At 43.0% G+C, this 18,713-nt stretch overlaps 1 protein-coding gene across 2 annotated transcripts in view; it reads right to left on the bottom strand.

Annotated features, from left to right (window-relative positions):
* ADGRB1 (adhesion G protein-coupled receptor B1) overlaps positions 1-18,713 on the bottom strand; it is a 277,331-nt gene that overhangs the window by 139,263 nt on the left and 119,355 nt on the right. For both annotated transcript variants that reach the window (XM_048938834.1, XM_048938835.1), the window contains exons 4-7: positions 11,393-11,500; positions 5,545-5,709; positions 3,869-4,033; positions 103-267 (exon numbers count right to left, since the gene is read on the bottom strand). In XM_048938834.1, coding sequence (XP_048794791.1) covers positions 103-267; positions 3,869-4,033; positions 5,545-5,709; positions 11,393-11,500 — 603 coding nt within the window. The remainder of the gene's footprint in view (positions 1-102; positions 268-3,868; positions 4,034-5,544; positions 5,710-11,392; positions 11,501-18,713) is intronic.

Genomic DNA, 18,713 nt, shown 5'->3' on the forward strand with positions numbered 1-18,713 from the left:
AACTCTTCCCCAAAGAAAACAGGAAGGGATTTTATATAAACTTATCAGGGATTACCGACAGAAGGATAACCCAAAAGAGAGGAAAATCCATTGGCCACTGACCTGGGCATTGACGTAGGAAGCAGTCTCGGGTCTCTACCCAATGTCCTTGGCATTCAGCTCCCCCATAGGAAGGTCCATTGCATTCCCTCGTCCGCTGCTGGGTGCCGTTGGAGCAGGAAGCGGAGCAGGAGCTCCAGCTCGACCACTCGTTCCAGTTGCCGTCCACTGAGTGGCCCAAAGAGAGATAACAAAGCGGAATGTGAAAATCTCTCCCTCTGGAAAGAGGCATGTGCAAGAGTCCCTGACCTGTGCCTACAAGGGACTGAGGAAGGGGAGGGCAAACCAAAGGAGTTACAGAGTGAGTGAGAGGGAGAAGACCACCAAGAAAGAGTTCAGGCAAACATGTCAGCGGCAATTTCTTGGGACCTTTGCAACCTCTAATTGGTATGTTAAGGCTTGACAGTATGCAAGCATCATAACACATTGATTTTTATATTCACAGTCTACATGACAGCACAAATGTTGGAATTATTGACATTATATATTACAGTACAAAGCTCTCAGTACAGGCAGTTATAACAAAACAACAAAATAGAGAATATGGATCATGTTTCCACTAAAAATATTGAAGGAATCTGTATATTACCATGACATATCCCATTTTAGTCAATCAGTATTTTTTTGAGGGAATTCATTCTTCACTATGAATGAAAAGCAGTGCATGAGTCTGGCTCCTCAAGCACTCAAATGCTCTGTATTTCAGAGGAAGCCCTTAAAGCACAAACTGAAATCACACTGTTATTCAAAGGAATTCATGCTGCCAGCCAGGAGATACTCAGAGCAGAGGTGTACTCCAAAAGGAAACCACAAGCAGAGAGCACATGTGTGGTCAATGCACTTCAGTCACATCTGAATTAACACTGCCAGGCTTGATCTGTCTCCACATAGCACATCTCTGGTAATTGAATAGGGAAGGGAGGGAAAAGAGAAGTTGCAATAGGGACAGGTTTGGAAGGAAACATGAATACATTCTATTAGCATGGTACAGCTTGAGGCATTCCCAAGTGTGGCAGTCACACCCTAATTGGCCCCCGGTCATCAGATCTATCACCCAGTCTGCTATTCCTGGAGCACTTTTCCTCATTAGCAGTGGCCATCATGCTCTGTTTAGCTCTCATTAACTGCTAGTTCTCACTCAGGAAAAAAAAAAATCAAATCATGGAGAAGTCTGAATTCTGGTCTAAATCACATTGTTTAGATGCAGGACATTTTCTTTCACTTTGGTTTCTTTGACCAAGTAAAATATATGCAGCCTGGTTCTCTATACATTCTGCAAGATCCTGAATGGCCCCAAATAATCCCCACTGTGTTATATGTTTTTTTCTTTTCAAGAAAATGTCAAAATACTCAAATGAACAACTGTTAATTCAAACAGCATCATGTAATCTCAGGTCTGAAAAAAAAAAAAAGCATGCTTCTTCTTGGCAATCTAAGCTTGCTGCTTTCATTGTGCATAAATTCAAAGTATCACAGCAATGCTTATCAGTCCCAAGGAAAGGAAATACAAGAGGTGGTGACTGGTAGATGATTTCTCTCTGGAAATCATAAAAAACCTCACAGAATATGTCCTGCCCAGTAAAAATTAGTTATTTTTTTTTCTGCTTGAAGTTGTCATCAACTGGCAGTGCGTGCCCCAGTGTTCACTGATATTGGGAAGGTTAGACTACATTTCCAAGGTAAAAGTCACATTTAGCAGAAGAAAGTTGGATTTAACAAAGGCCTACCTGCTGCCATGAGATTGGAGACTGGAATTCTACCACAACTTAAGGAGTTGGACTTTGTGATCTCTATGAACCTCTTCCAACTTGGGTTATTCTATGATTCTGTGTGCATTTGGAGATGGGAAAACAAAAAAGAGCTGCATCTACAAATTGCTTATTCTCTGCGAGAGATGGAAGAAGGAATTTCCTTTGAGATGAGAGCTTATTTATTAATGGACTGAAACTGTAAAGATATTTTAAAAATGGAGAAGCAGAGACAGACATTCTGCATCGGGAGCCATGTGCACTGACACAGGGATGTCTCCTGGGCAAGATGCTGAGAGATCTCCATCACAGACCCAGAAAATCATGCAGTGCTGCTGCTGCTTTATCACAGAATCATCAAAGAAGTTCATTGGAGTCTGGTTTGTGCAGTCTTTGCAGGCAGTGGCATTGTCTTCCCCTTTATTTCTTCCTCTCCAAAGGACTCAGGACTCAGCCGGCGATATCTAGTGCTCCAGAGGAACAAAAGCTCTGTTGTCCCTGCAGCAGAGCGTTTTTATCAGTTGCAGTAATAAATCCTCTGAGCGGGGCGGTAATAAGCGATACAACTGTCTGGTGTGTCAAGCACTGAGCAGTGCCCATTGTTGTGCTTCAGTGAGTCCCCCAACGCGGCACTCATTTGGCACAGCAAAGCCACTGATTGCCTTTGTGGCATTAATTAGAGCTGAAGTCTTTCAGTTGGGCTGCCTGTCTCTTCCCCCACTGTTCCGTTTGCTACAGCGTATCCACATATTTATTTGTATTTAAATTAATTATGGCTCAACATTAATTCAGGATATGCTTTATTGCCCAAGCCACGCCAGGTCTGACTTCTTCAATTTGTCTTTTTATGACAGAGTCAATTTGATGTCTGGGATGTTCTTATTCTGAGTACAGTCTTTTGAACTGCAGCCAGAAGTCCAAGGATAGATACTTGGGATGAAAACTGTGCAGAAAATGCCAGGAGGCTCCTCACAAATGTTTTCACAAAGTTCTCATCACTCCCACAATCCCTCTCCTCCTCCGGGGACACAATAATTTCTCATAATGATTCTCATTAAACCTGAAAAATGTCAGTTGATATTACCCTGGGAGAAGGGAGGAGTGTTGGGAAGTTCCCTTATGTTCTGATCACGTCCACTAGGAAAACCCGAGTTAAACCAACAGGGGCTTTGTGTGGTTCAGGGGAAGGAAGCCACAGAAATACAATTTGATTTGCAGTGAGAAAGGAGATTTCTTTCTGGTGTTTCAAAGCCAAAATCAGGGAGAGGCATTTGAAAGTGAAATCTGAGGAACAAGTTTCAAAAATAATGAAAAAAAAATATGGCAGGAGTCTCATAGTCCATATCACTGAACAAAGAAGGATCCAGTACAGACAGAACTTGCATGGTGAAGTGAGACAGGTATGAAATTAACGCAAAATTACTCATCCCAGCACAGTAACATGCCCAGCTGGGCTACATGGTTCCATACAACCCATTAGGGATAATAAATGATAAAAGTAAAATGTTCTTGGAAATGCCAGTTGATAGTTGATAGGGCTCAATGATAGTTGAGCCCGTCTAGATTCATCCAATACAATGTGTCCTTAGTACGTTAAGGGCAAACCAGAACCTAAGACACTGTTGAGTCTCATATCGAGGGGAGGTTCAGGTTGGATATTAGGAAAAATTTCCTCTCAGAAAAAGTGGTAATGCAATGGAACACTTTGCCTGGGAAGGTGGTGGAATCACCGTCCCTGGAGGTTTTTAAGAAATGCAGAGATGTGGCACTGAGGGGCATCGTTAGTGGGTATGGTCGTGATGGGTTGATGATCTCATTTTCCAACCTGAATGATTCTATGATCTCCTCAAAGGTGCCCCTAGGTTGCTCCTCCAATGTTTTCTTTTCTTACAGATGATCCACTTTGGAATAGATCAATGTCAATAGGAGTTACATCTACAGAGCTGTTCATTGACATGTGGGCATCTTTGGGGATCGGGAGACCTGCTGGAGGGAAGTCTCTCAATCTCTAACTGCCTTACCTGGGCAAAGTGCAATGTTGCAGAACTTCGTTTGCTTCTCTGGGCCCTCGCAGGGGTTCCCACCAAACTGTGGGGGTTTGCATGTGCGGGTCCGATCCCTGTACCCTCTCCCACACGTGGAAGAGCAGAGGCTCCATGGAGACCACTCATCCCAGGTACCGTGCACTGCAATAAGAGCAGAAGTAAGTTTCCTTTCTAAAGGAGGTCTGGAGAAGTGAGAGAGACCACAAAGTACATCATCTTCCCATCCAAAATGAGCAGTATGTGAGAAGGTTGTGTGGGAAGGCCAAGAACAAGCCAGCTTGAAATTTGCCAGAGGAACATGGTGTAATTTTTTATGATTTGGTATCAACAACACTTGTCTTTTGCTTTCCATCCTACTTGAAATAAATTGAAATACACTTTTAATTGACCCAATTTTTTGGATCTTTGAGCCAAGGAAAAATATGATTTTTTTGAGAAGATGCAATTAGCTAGAGAGGAACAACAACAAAAACTAACAATTAAAAAAAAAAAAAAAAAAAGCACAAAAACCACCAGCCTTTGGAAAGCAACATCACCATTATTTTGTCACTTCTCACCATTATTTCCCTCACTCAATTGAATTTTCAAAAGCTACAGCATTATCAAGCCCTCAGAAAAGCTGCAGCCTATTTCCTAATTGCTGTCATACAGCAGTGACATCAGAGGCAAAGCTAGAGAGATTTAGAAGAACGGGAAAGAAATGAGATGTGCAGCAATACTCCAGCACTGCTCAGGCCATCACTGGTAACTCCAAGAATTAGACATCTAAAGCCTCCTAATCTATATTGATGTAATCTTCTTCGAGATAATCTAATCTAATCTGGCCAGTTTATTTATAGAAGGTCAGTCACCGTAATCTCTAGAGGCCAAATGTTACGAGTATGTACTGATCACTTTTAAAGAACTTTATCCTTTCCAGCTTCAGCCAAGGAGGCTAACACAAAATCAATAATTCTTCAGGAAAAAAAAATATAAAAAAAGACTCACAGAAACAGGTACTTTTCCAGTCCTTCATTGGCTGCCAACAGTGACTGAAACCTAATTTTTGTGATTGTCATCAGGAACTTTTTGTGATAAGAATTAAATAGAGGAGGAAATTCAAGAAAGGGCATAAGAACCAGCTTGGTGGTTTTGCCATTCTAAGATTGGTTGTGAACAATGATGTTGCTGTCCAAGAGTGGTGAATAAGAACTCTTTTAATAGCTCAGTTTTTCAAAATAATTAACAGATTGTGCTATTTCTTCAAAACTGTGGAAGAAGGACTATAGAAGAAGAGGGAAAGGAGGGTTCGATTCACAAATATTCCAGCAGCTCAAGTTTTTCATACTCATTTTGCAGTAGTGTATCCAGTATTGGAATCTGAGCAATTAAAAATGTCATCTGCTGCTTCTCTTTCCCATCTGCCCCACACTTGAAAACATCTCCCAAGGTCACAGACTTTTTAGATATATCATGTTTATTGCTTTTAAATAGAATGAAGTTGTCCATTCCATGTGGCATAAGTGCCCACCTAGTAGTGTTTGGTTTATCAAGAGTCTCTCTGTAAGGGAATGGAGAAAAAATGATATTTCCCAATGACATATCATAGGCTGTCAATACTCCATGAACCTTCCTTTCCCTCCTGCTCGTCATGCATGGTGTGCTCAGCCCACCTGGGCATATGGCAGAGTTGTTGCACTGTCTCTGTTCCCGGAGAGGGCCGCTGCACTGAGTGCTGTAGGAAGACGACACACAGAACCTGGTCCTTGTCTGCCAGCCCTCCCCGCAGGTAGTTGAACACACACTCCATGGGGACCACTCCTCTGCTGCAGGGTCACCTGTTGGGGTTGGAGAAGAAGGTGAGGATGTGGCATGACTGGTCCCTGGATCTCTGGGGCAGTTGCACTTCAACAGCCACTATGCAATGTGACCCCTGTGTGGTGTGAGAACAAAGGGGCAAAGCAATTGGTGAGGAACTGTGACCATGGGTCAAAAGGTTTATTTTCGGTAGGGGTAGGGGGCTATTTCTTACAGAGGTGAGACACACACACGTCAAAAGGGAATGACATTGTGGACATATCAGGGCATTGGGCAGGACAGAACCCACCACTGATGATGGTAGAGGATAGCCACTGCAGAGTGATGTGAGCTGGGATATTTATCACTCACTCAGTGATAGTACTGATAAAGTCATAGAGATTAGACAGATAGTGAATGTGTCCATAAATAGGGCAGGCATAAGGATCCAACTCCTTTTCCTGCTTTCTCCTGGCCCCTACTCATGCAGATTGGCAGCAGTAGAAAAGATAAAACAGCATTGACAATGCCAGAAAAGGACATCAGCTGAACTAATCCCACAGAGCTTTCCCTTGTCATCTCCTTCACCTGTGAAGAGCTGCTTTGAGCATCTGACTGCTCCTGAACATCTTATATCAACTGCTTCCCTGATGGAAAAGTATTGATTGGAAAGACAAGTAAGAGCATCCCATTCAACAGGAGATGGGAATGGGAAGAACTGATATATACTGTCTCTATCACTAACATCACCCACTCAGTCCTACCAGAGGGAACGTCACTCGGAAAAGTCACAAGAAGTGTGATGGATAGTTTTTTATTTATTTATGAGCACTAGTCTATCTCCAAGAAAATACCTTCCTCTCTCAGATGAAAACAAAACCCTGCTTTGTTTTGTTTTAAGCTCTGCATTATTTGTTTTTAAAATTTTTATTGGGTTACTAATAATTACACACCATAAACCTATAAAATAACATTTTAATGCATAGCACACAGGCATATGGCACAAATAAACACCAAAAGCACATATTTGAGAATGCATAATAAAGGAATATATCCTTCAAGTAACAAGTCCTTCAGATCCTAAGACAGATCCTGTGTCACATCATACCCAGATGCACCTGGCAGACTATGGATGAAGTACAAAGGACTGTGGTGCTTGGTGCAGCAGTAAGCATGACTTTATAGGGATTGTACAACATGGCACAGCATTTGGACACATAGTGATGCATCCTGCACCACCACCTCATTCCCAAGGAAAGCTTGACAGCAGGTAATGTGTTAGACTGACCAGTTTCAAGACAAAGCATGAAAGACAAACTGGTAGTGAGATGTCACTCTTTGAGATTTTCTCTTGCTTGTAGGGCAGTGAGGGTTATAAAACACATCAGTGAAGTCACTATCAATGTAGGAACTGTGGTGGGAGCTACAGGGTGTAGACCATTAAACTGTCCTATACCAGCTTGACTGACCTAAAGATATGCTTGTCTTCCTCAAGGTGGTATATTTATTTACCAGTGTCTTAAGAGGAGTCTTCTGTATGCAACTATATTTTAGGTGAGCAGATTCAGCTCACTGAACTCAGAAAGAGGTGGAGGTAAAAATGAGGCGACCTCCACCTCATATGTGTTGTTGTAATGATTGCAAGCTCTTTCTTTCATAGTATCCTTTCTGTCAAGAAGATCAGGGACAAATAAAAAGGAAATTTGTATTTCCCCTGTAGTTTGTAAACCACCTACCTTCCTTGCTGCCTGTGCAGAGGAGGGGCACTGGATATAACTGTGTTCATTAAGCCAAAGTTGCTCAATACTGTTTCATTTTAATTTTGTGTTTTGTTCCACTCTCCTACCCAACTGATTCCACTAGGGAAATGTTGTGCACTATTGGTCTTCCCCTGAGATCTGTAGGAGTGTGTGTGTGTTTTCAGGCCTTGGGGCTTTAAGAAAGCAACACTCCTATGTCCTGCTTCTCAAGTATAAGAACTCCTGGTATAAAGAGATCTGCATTTCCATGGTAATTTGGCTGCCTTTACAATAAGGAACTCAACTGTCTCTGCCTAACAGTCCTGTGACAGTCTGAATTCACCACCAACATGTTACCTTTTGGTGCCATTGTTTCAGCCTTTGCCAAGCAGAGTGGCCCAAATCCAGATCCCTCTTCAGCTCAACAATTCCTGCTGCCTAGCCTGTCAGGATGTTACATGGATACCATGCATTTACTTTGCTTGGACTGTTCTCAGAGTCTTTCTAAGAGACAGAGGAAGCATGAAGAGATGTAGCGTCTTCCTCCATGAATGACTCGTGGCTTGCCATCACACCATCTCCCCTCTCAGGTTGTGGTTTTGCAATTTCCATGTCCAGACAATAATTACTGTGTCACTAGATGAATCAATGGCACCTTTGACCCAAATTCCAACCATTCTCCTTCTTTGCCCTTGTATTTGCTGTCCTTTTCACTTCTACTATACAAAAGACTTTGTAGAGGCAAAGCTCCTCAATTATCACCTCTCAGATTGCACAGATGCTTGTATTTTAAATTGATAACATAACTTATTTTCCTAGATGTATATAAACCTACTGGGACACCATGTCCAGTCAAGTCTCAGTCTTTACAGAAACATAACTGCATTTCAAACTGTGTCAGACTCAGTCATGAGAGGCTCTCAGAACCAATTAGCATTAGGACAAGCTCTCTCATTTTCTACCCAAGAGAAGGAGAAATATTGATCATCACCAAAACTATTGTATAATCTTGGGATCATTGAGGTTGGATAAGATCACTAAGATTATCTAGTTCTACCACTGACCCATTACCACCATGCCCATTAAATCATGTTCCTAAGCAACACATCTACATGTTTCTTTTGAACACCTTTAGGGATGAGCACTCCACTACTTCCCTGTGAAGCCTGTTCCAATGTTTGATCACTCTTTATGAAAATAATTTTTTCTTAATATCTAATCTAAACCTCCCCTGGTACAACTTAAGGGCATTCTCTCTCATTCTATCAGAGTTACTCAGGAAAAGAGGCCAACTCCCTCCTCGCTACAGGTACAGAGAGAAAAGGTCTCCTCTGAGCCTTCTCTTCTCCAGATTGAACAATCCCAGTTCCCTCAGCCACTTCTCTTAAGACCTGTGCTTCGGATAAGACTTGTGTTCCATGGATGACAAGCTTTCCTACATTCCCACAGCAGCTCTCTTTTATCTGGAGAGCTCCCAGCAGGTGTCACAGAAGAGGAGACTCTGGGCATTGCTCCATGGAGCTGCAGCACTGAAATCCAGGATCCTTTCCAGCACCTGGCCAACCCTGATAGTAAGTGATCTAGCATTACAGAGAACTCAGCTGGCTGTAGGGTCTCCATCAGTGCCTGCAGCACCTCCATGACACTTTCTCCCTCAGCATTAATTGAGCGACACATTGCTGCCATCCCTCCGCCAGCATCTCTTTATTTTTGGCACATCCCATCCACTTGACATCTTGCCACGTGCTGCCTCTGCTTCATTCACATCCTGCCATTGGCAAAAGTCTCCTGGAAGTGATGTGTGGGATGATCTGGGAGGACTCATGCCAGGGACCTGCTGGGATGTCACTCTTGTGCTATGGATGGGAGGGGCATGTGGGCAGCCAGCATCACTGCATGATGGCACAACTGTGCCACAGTCCTTAGGACCTAGATATCACAGCTGAAAACAGCTGGCAGGAGCAAATATTGGTCTTCTGCTAAGCAGATCTTCCCCTTCATCCATGGTCCACATAGCTGGCATTCAGCTGTATTTCATATTTCATGTTTTTCCAGGTCTCACATAGATTTCAAATTGCCTGTCCCCTTCAAACTGTGTTAACTGCTAGGGAAGACTCTTGCTTTGTATTAGAATCCCCAGCTTCAGAGTCTAATCCCAATCTGGGCTGTAGTTTCAGTCGGGTCTTTACATCTCCTTCATCCTGATCACCTCAAACAACCTGACCACAGCTGCTGCTCCTGGGAAAGCAGCAGGGGCACAGTGAACAATTTGCAGGACAGCCTGCAGCTTCCAGACCTGGGGTCCTCAGCACAAGAAAGGCATGGAGCTGTTAGAGCAATCCAGAGAAGTGCTACGAAGATGACCAGAGGGTTGGATCGCCTCTTTTACAAAGCCAGAGTGGGGAAGCTGAGCTTGTTCAGCCTGGAGAATAGGCTCCATGAAGATTCCATCCCAGCCTTGTGGTACTTAAAGGGAGCTGATAATCAGGAGAGAAACCAACTTTTTACATGGGCAGATAGTGATAGGACAAGGGACAAGGCTTTTAAACTAAAAGAAGGGAGATTTACGTTAGATGTTAGGAGGAAATTATTTATTCAAAGGATGGTGAGGCACTGGGACAGGTTGCCCAGAGAAGCTGTGGGTGCCCCATCCCTGGAGGCATTCAAGGCCAGGCTGGATGGCCTTTTGGGCAACATGATCTGGTGAGTGGCAACCCTGCCCAGGGCAGGGGGCTTGCAATCAGATAATCTTTAAGGCATACCTTCCAACCCAAGCCATTCTATCATTCTATGATATCCCAGCCCATGCTTATCTGAAGACAACACCACAGATGAAAAGCAGCTTTGCTTCATCAGTGCTACATCACCTGGGAATGCCTTCCCTTCACTCTCATTTGTACCATTCATCAGGTAGCAGCAGTATCAACACCCACCTTTTCTACAGCTTTTTCACAGCAGTGAATGCTGCTGCAGGCAGAGGGAGCAGATTCAGTGGAGGGTAGCAATGAGATTCAAACCATCCTTATAACCTCACCTGCTGCCAGGTCACCTTCAGAGCCTCTGCACCACAGTGCTGCTTTCTGGCACTGCTTGCTGCTGCACACTGAGTTGGACTAGAGCACATCTGATACACACCAGAATATGACCCCTTCTCACTTATGACCAGCGTCACAGCTCTTGCTCCTCAAATCATCCCTCTGAAACCCTTCTAGAGTACAAACAGTTTGCAAGGCCAATGGGCAATGATTTTTGACCTGCAGCCAGGGTCAGCACACCTTGCATTGCCCAAGAGCCGTGATGCATTGAGCTCCTGCCATGAAAGGCAGCCATGAAGGGACAGCTTAAAATTAGATTGGATCTGGCCTATATCCAGGTCCTCTTCATTCTCCCTTTCCCAGATCACACAATTTGATGTTATTGTATCTTATTCCTATTTGACTGCAGAAGGTTGGAAGTTCCTACCATAGAAATTAACAGATACAAGTCCTTGCACTGCACTAACAACTTGATAACAGACAAAAGCAATACTGCTCTCTCCCCATCAAGCCCTGCACACCTCCTTCTACAGTGAATGTGAAGGCATGACATGGACATCAGCAAAGAGGCTGTACTGCAGTAAGGTCAGCTTTGGCTTAATGAACCATGGCTGTTTAGGTAGTTCAGACAAAGCAGTGACTTAGAAGTAGGCAAGGTGATGAGAAGCAGTCTGTGAGAAGCATGGTCTGGTTAGAGATTTCGTCTAACCATTTTTGCCTTCTTTGGTTAACAGCAACAATAAAAAACCCATCAGAGCAATGGGATGGGAATGAACTGAGTGCTCAGAGTGTGACTTGCTGAGTAAGCCCACACTATGCTGGGAGGAAAAGGGTTGGTTAAGTGGGTCATTGAAACAGCAAAGCAAGTCATTGCAGGCACTCCAGCTCAGCTGGGATGTGTAGGGACAGGGCAGCTGGTCCAGAGTCTGTTGTGGTAGGTCAGAGCTTACCTATTTGAGGTGCAGGGTACCCGTAGTGCTGCAGTTCATCAGTGTCCTCTCGCTTTCTGTTATCTGTGGACCTCAGCGATTGGCTTCTGGAATTATAGCGTCCATTGGCTATGGCAAGGTAATGGGTCATGTAAATACACCTTGGTTCACTCTGCAAGATCTTTCACTACAAAGGTTACACGTATAAACAACAGTGACCTGCAATGTTCCGCTGACACGACCACCTGCTTTCCAACCCCAGCACCCTTGGCCACCAGCAGCCCCCAGGGCTATTGCATCAAACCAGCCTTCAAGACTTGGCCTGGCTGGTAGTTCAACCCCATGTTTTATCGCAATACATGGGACCATGCGGAATATGATCCTTTATGCCTGATCTTTAATTAATTGCAATGAACTGCTAAGGTGCCTGTACTCTTCATCGCACTTGTTTAATCTTTTCAGGTGTGCTGACAATGAAACCTGACAGCCCTGACAGTGTTTTGAGATCTGTGGTGAAGATTGGCAGTATATTTTGGTGGAATACTCTGCCTTGCAAGTGATATCTACTTAGCAACACGGAGTATTCAGAAAATGCTGCATGGAGCAGGCAGGTGAGGGCAGGTGAAAAGGAAAGGAATGGCTCAAAAGTATGTCTCCTTCTTAGACTCTACCCTAACATAAACAACAAGATCTGAAGGTCTGGTATCAACAGTGTGGCTTATAGTCCAACAGAGCTAACATTGAGCATCTTGGCAACCTACGTGAAAGAGCAAAGCTACATATTACAGTGCAGATATCAGTGAAGATCTCTGACTGAAGACCATGCTGTTGAAATCAGAAGATAACCAATACATTCTCTGTACAAACATTTCATTTCTGATTAATAGCAAGCACCTGTCTGCTTTCCAAACCCACAAAGCTGTCAACTTTGCGTCTACATCCTTTGTGGTATAGCTACAGAGAAAACTAAAATTTGACTCAGGTTTTCCTTGGTTGTGGGCATGTGGCAACCCTGATTTACGCAAGTACATGCCCTCCCTAGTAAATAGACAAGCAAGCAAGCAATAGCAATCGAGTCCCACCCCCCAGTACTGCTCGCTGCAAATCAGGAAAGCTCAGCTGACTCCAATGGAGTCATACAGAATAATGTAGTGCTGAGTCCAAGCAATTTGTTATCTGGCAACTGGTTTGTTTCCAAACAGCAGGTACAAAACAGAGGGCCTTTTTCTCCAAGGAGGTAAAAACAGTCAGACACCTTTTCAAGATGTACAAACTGCCAAGAAATGAAATGGTGACAAATATCATCCTGGAATCCTGGGAAAATTAATAAAGGTTAATGAAGCTCCAGTGTGGTGGCAGGAGTCTTTATTGCCATCCAAAAAGGAAAAGCGGAGTGGGGTGAGGAATGATTCTGAGTTCCTTCCAGGAGCCAGACTTCACATTCAGCAGCTTTCTTCATGGAAAACACCCATTTAGTTAGTGAAATTATGTTATTCCCCATTACCAGCAACCCAAATCCTCAAAGAAACGTAGGAATAGATCACATCAACTCCTTGAAACCTTCCCAGCACTGACTGGTTGCAGGCTATTGGCTGGAAGGGGCAAGATGGGGCAGTTACTTGCCTACTGTCAACAATGGCATTGATAAAAAGGGCCCAAATCTTCTTTTTTTATATATCTAGGAAGTTTGGGATCTTTGCACAAGAGACTAGGTTTACAAAAATTCCAACTACTTTTTCAATATCCAGTGTCTGAGTTTGCTTAAATTAGTCCTGTGTTCTCTGTGACACGGGACACATCCCAAATGCTGATCCATTTGCAGCACTCTTCCACCCGTGTTGACTATACTCATACTCTGTATGTTCTGATTTTACTTCTTTTCATGAAGGCATCAAAACCACAAGGACCAACAAAATCTCCATCTGCAGGAAGTCTCAAAGGTTTCCCAGTGACTCATTTTGACTGGGAGGAGAAGGAAGGGATGGGCAGTGAAGGGGAGATGGGGAGTTTTGATAGATTTGTCAGCTTCTCAGAGCAAGGGAAGGGACATGACACTGAGTGTTTCAGAAGTGATCAGTGAGCATGGATAGACAGGGAGACAGAAGATGGGACAGAAGGAAGGAAAGATACAAGAGCATAGTAATAAATAAATGCAACCCAGACACCTTGACCCTCCTCCCACCAGCTCTTTGGTCTCCACATTATTGACATCTTCTAATGATTGATCTTGGTCTCAGAGAGAAGCATGATTTCCTACAGAAATTACATGCCTGCACTGTTGCTGCTCATCCTAATCAAAAGTAATCGGGTCCAACAGCTGAACATGTCACCTTGATGGCTTGCCCCATGACTCCTCCAACAAAGATTTCGTCCAAGCCCATATCAGAGTCTCTGTTGCAGCAGGAAGGATGTCTTCCTTTCAGAAATGGTGTGACAGAGAAGCAGGCCAAGCCCTATTTAGCACAGAGCATTGCTTATATTTGACTTGAACAATTACTTCAAATATAGGTGAAAATCAGTTGTGATTCTGAAGGAAGAAGGGAGATGACAGGTCTCGTGTGCACAAAGCCATATTGGTGCAATTGACTCTTTGCTGTGGACTTTATGCACCTGAGTGGTGCATAAAGTCCACAGCATTGTGCATTTATGGGGCCATGTAATAAAGGCAGTAGGGAACTAATCAGATCTCAGCAACTTCCTTCCCACAGCAGGATCAGAGGAGAGGAGTAATGCTGGGATCAACAGAAGACATAGATATGGTTTATATGCAAACTGTATATAGGAATGGCAAACTGTGGAATTATCCAAGCCCTTGGAGAAGACTAGCAGTAGAGCTAGAGAAATAATGGCCTTGAGGCAAACAAGAAAAACTGTAATTGCAAACACTTGCAAGTACTTGAGATTTTGGAAGAACATGGATAAAATGTGGACAGAGAGGATGATCCTGAAGTGCTAGTACCAGTGGGAAGAAGAGGCTGGTAATTAACATTGCTGATGAGAACTTGTAATGTGTAACCTTGAAATACAGCTGAGGGGAAAAAATGGGATGCAGAGAACTCATGTCTTTGTGGGCCAAGTCTCAAACTTCCAAGTGCGTCTCACTAGAAATACTCTTCTCTCAATATTCATCCCCCAAATGGGAGAGAGGAAGAAAATAGCAGCATCTTTAAAATTATTCAGGCAAGCTGGGATAGTGGGAATGAAAAGACAGATGATAGCAAAAAGTGATAAAATGATTAAAAAAAAACACATTGAAATGGGCTAAATGTATCTCAGGTACATATAGGACAAGAAGCAATTCCAGTTTGAAATGAATTCTAGCCTGACGTGGAGAACTGAGATGCTCTCACATGTGGGACATTTCAGCTCTGTGACTGCAGCAATTTTTAATGAAATTCAGGGGGAGCAGAGAATAAGACAGAGACCCAGCCTTGCCACTGTCATGTGGAACATACTGTTCTTCACATTCCTAATAGTTAAGCAGCTGAGGGACCAGATCCTGATCTCATTTCTTGCTGGAAACCAATACAGGTCAATGGGTTTGCACTTACATCATGCTGCACCTTACGGCAGGATGCAACAGCTCCCCTCCTAGGTAAGGAGAGACATAACTGTCCAATCTGCATATTCATAAATGTCAGATGGTTTTGTGTTACTTCTGCCAGATAGGATGGCAGGATTTCAGCTGGCTCCTTGTGTGGTTTTCATTCCCCAGGAATCAGCGCAAGCCAACATTAGCTCTGATTGCTCTTGCATTTCTTCAGAGCTGCTGAATTTGAGCACCAGGGATAGGCCCATAGCATCCCTCCTCTGGTTTGAATATTGTCCTGTCTTGTTGTCCAGACTCTTCCCCTCCAGGACCTTTGTGTTCAAGGTCGTCAGCAATCACAGATTTTGGCACTGAGCATAGTGTGTTGCCTCTTTCATCCAAGTGGGTGGACCCAGAAGTTCCTTTACAAGTATTTACTATCATACTTCAGTTGGCTTTTTCCCTCTATAGAGCAGCAGCTCCTAGTCAAATTCAAAAGATTGAGGACATTTTATCTGTCTCAACCAAAAAGAAGGGTTCTCATCAGGTTCTCTGCTTCTAGCATGGAAAAATCAGAGTTACAAAGGACAGTGATTTTTGTGCTTCAGATTACATTTCTGGAGCTGAGCAGCTGCCACAGAAGATGGCTCTGCCCAAGACAGGATGCTATTAATAATATTTCCTTTCCAATGTGGGATAAGCCCTCATAACAAATTTTCTTTAGTGCTTTACAGCTTTGAAGTTCGCCCATGGAGAAAATTTACCTAGCTCATATGCCTTTGCACTTGAGTTTTATCCCTGGGGAAATCTAGCCAGATGATGTTCATCAAGCAAGAGACTCCTTTACACAAAACAGCTGAGATTGTGGCCCAGACAAGTGGGAAAATATTAAGCCCACACAGAAGGGTGGAGACATTCAGCTCTGCCTGTGCAGTGATTTCAAATGATGCTAGCATCTGCAGCCAGTGCATTCAGACTTCATCCTGGGAACCACATAGACACACCTAAATTTGACAACCACATTCAGTCACACCTCATGGAAAGGATCAGAGCTACCATTCCCATCACTGAATGACCTGCTTGAAGATCCACCTGGGGAAGCTCATGAAGACAGAGGTTGCAGTAGGGTGATAAAAAGGGTTTGATCCTTCTAGCACATTTGCTATGGCCATAGAAAAGAAAATAACTAATGAAATCCTCATAGATCATCTGCAAGCATTCATCTCAGCTGCTCCAGAGAATTGAGTGAGAGCACTTGCTCCAGATGCCATTTCAGACTGAAGTCTCCTCTGGCTACTTGTGTTGAAATACACTCGCTAATCAGCCACTAGCTTATGAGCCACTTTGAAAGAAACAAGGAAAGAGAAGCTAAAAAGAGACAGCCTTGCCCTCATTTTGAAGGTGGTGGTAATTTCTGTCTTATTCTGACATAACTTGCTTGGTCAGCAACTGACTTCACTTTTTAGCTGGTGGTATTACATTCTTTCAGCAATTTTCTGTGACCCACACAGCTATGAGAAAAATATGAAAGCACTCATCCCTGTTTTGCTTTGCTGCTTTATTGGGATTACAGATAGATCTCTGGTCAAGGAAAAGGGTATTTTTTGTTTGTTCATTTTCTACTAGAGAAGTCAGGTGTCACCCACTCTGCCATATCTAAAGAGCTAGTCAGGTGTTATCACAAGGTATTAAAATGCTGCAGAATTTAAAATGAGGAAGTACTTCTGTCCAGTTCTTTAAAAATAATATATATATATATATATATATATACACACTTTTTTTTTTTTTTTTTTTTTTTTTTTTTTAAGGAATTAGAATATAGTTAACTGCAATATGGAATGAACATTTAGGAAGACAACAATTCAAGTGGAAGAATGAACACCCTACTCATCTCTAGGAAACATATAAGCAGAAGTCAGTATGACAGCAGTGGAACATTTAAAATAGATGGATTTATAATCTACCTCTAAGTCCTTCCAGAAGAGAAGGGGAAAAGTGCAAATATTTTACATTTTCATGGGCCACTTTTTATTTTTGGATTTCATGGAATAAAAAGTGCATCTGTCTTGGGCATGGCTCCAAAGGCAACAAGGGATAGGTGCATGGAACTAAGCGCATAGCTAGCATAGACACGGAGAGATGCAGGTTCATCTTCAGGTAGGACAAGATGTGCATAGGGAAGTGTTCCTGAAAGAATAATTGTTCACATCTTCCTTCAAATGCTTTCCAGTTTATTAGCATGAAAGCATCACAACGGGTCTCAGCAGTTTGCCTGCAAAGAGGCACTTGGGAAAATTAATCAGAATTAATTCATTTTATTTGATTTCAAAGGGGTAAATCAATTTGTGCTGCCTCATGCTGTGGATGCACACTTCTTCTAAACTAGGGCTTTCAACATAGTTTGAGATCCTTTATTCCAAAATAAGCTAAGCTGAACTAACTGCGCTTTAATTGGAGCAGGAGTTGACTGGGTGCGTAATGGGAAGGGGACAGGAAGAAAAGTAAAATAATGTATTGAATGATAGCCCCCTGGGCACAATCAGCCTTTTCTGCTCTTAGGATCAGCTTTACTGAGTGCTGCGCTTTAGAAAAGTGTAAGTAAATAAATAGTGAGTAAATAGTGATTAATCTTTCAGTGCTCTGCTCTACAGATTGAGTGGAGGTGGAAGCTGCCTTCACTCCTTCCTTGCCACAGGAACCACAGGAGATTCAGCATGAAGAAGATCAAAGGTTGGGGCAGATGAAAGGAAGGCATTATGCCCCCTGCTTAGTACTAGTAAGAATGGACCCGAAAATTCTGTCCAGCCTGGGTTGTCTCAGTTCGAGAGAGATGTGAAGGAATAAAAGGAGTTCTGAGGAGAGATGTGAAGGTGATCAGGGTTGGGAATGGATGTGCTGCAAAGAGTCTGCTGGATCTGGGTCCCTCCCTCATTTATCCAGCATAGGAATGGAATTTTGAAAAGTTTTTTTACCTGTTATTCTGTGTGCTCTCATGTCTCAATAATGGCCACAGCCACACAGCCTTCTCTACCTAACCACAATGGTATTTCCACCTTCACTCCAAGCCGAAGTTCAGGAAGTGTTTGGACAACGCTCTCAGAAATATGGTTTGATTTTTGGGTCGTCCTGTGTGGAGCCAGCAATTGGACTCAGTGATCTCTGTGGATCCATTCCAATTCAGGATATTCTATGATTCTTTGTGTCTTCTCATTCAGAGCCATGTCCACCAAGACCGTTTCGGTCCTTCCTCCAGCTCCATTCATGCAACCAGTTCTAGAACTGGACCCTCCATTCAGGTTTAGCTTCCAGGTCTTTGGCCATGGGTGGATGCACTCTCACCTTCACTGCTCCAAGCCACAGCATCCTTACAACTCCAGAATCACCAGCAAGCACATGGGACATCAGTTAAATTTCCCTAGTGGGGGTGAACCTCAGAGGAAAATTAGGAGCTGTGAGTCAAGGAGATTAAATTCTATATACTAGAAGGTTTAATTTTTAAAAATAAAAATAAAAAATCTAATTGCAACATGATTTAAATTTATGGAAATGTTAAAAAATTCATGAAATCATTTTAGCCCTCATTAGAGGAATATATTTATGTCCCTCTATTTGAACTTTCTCTTTATCAGGAGACATTTCCTTGCCTTTGAAGGAAACTGAACTTTCCCCAGTTATTTGCCTAGTTGGAGGAGTTATTCAAACATTCTCTACTACAAAATTGAAACAAAAAGCAGTGAATATTTATAAGCAGCCATTGGCTAGAATTTTCTGGGCTGAGACACTTCCGATGTTGTTTTTCTTCTCCACGTTCCT

This window comes from Lagopus muta, chromosome 3 (genome assembly GCF_023343835.1).
Source record: "Lagopus muta isolate bLagMut1 chromosome 3, bLagMut1 primary, whole genome shotgun sequence".
NCBI classification, from domain to species: Eukaryota; Metazoa; Chordata; class Aves; order Galliformes; family Phasianidae; genus Lagopus; species Lagopus muta.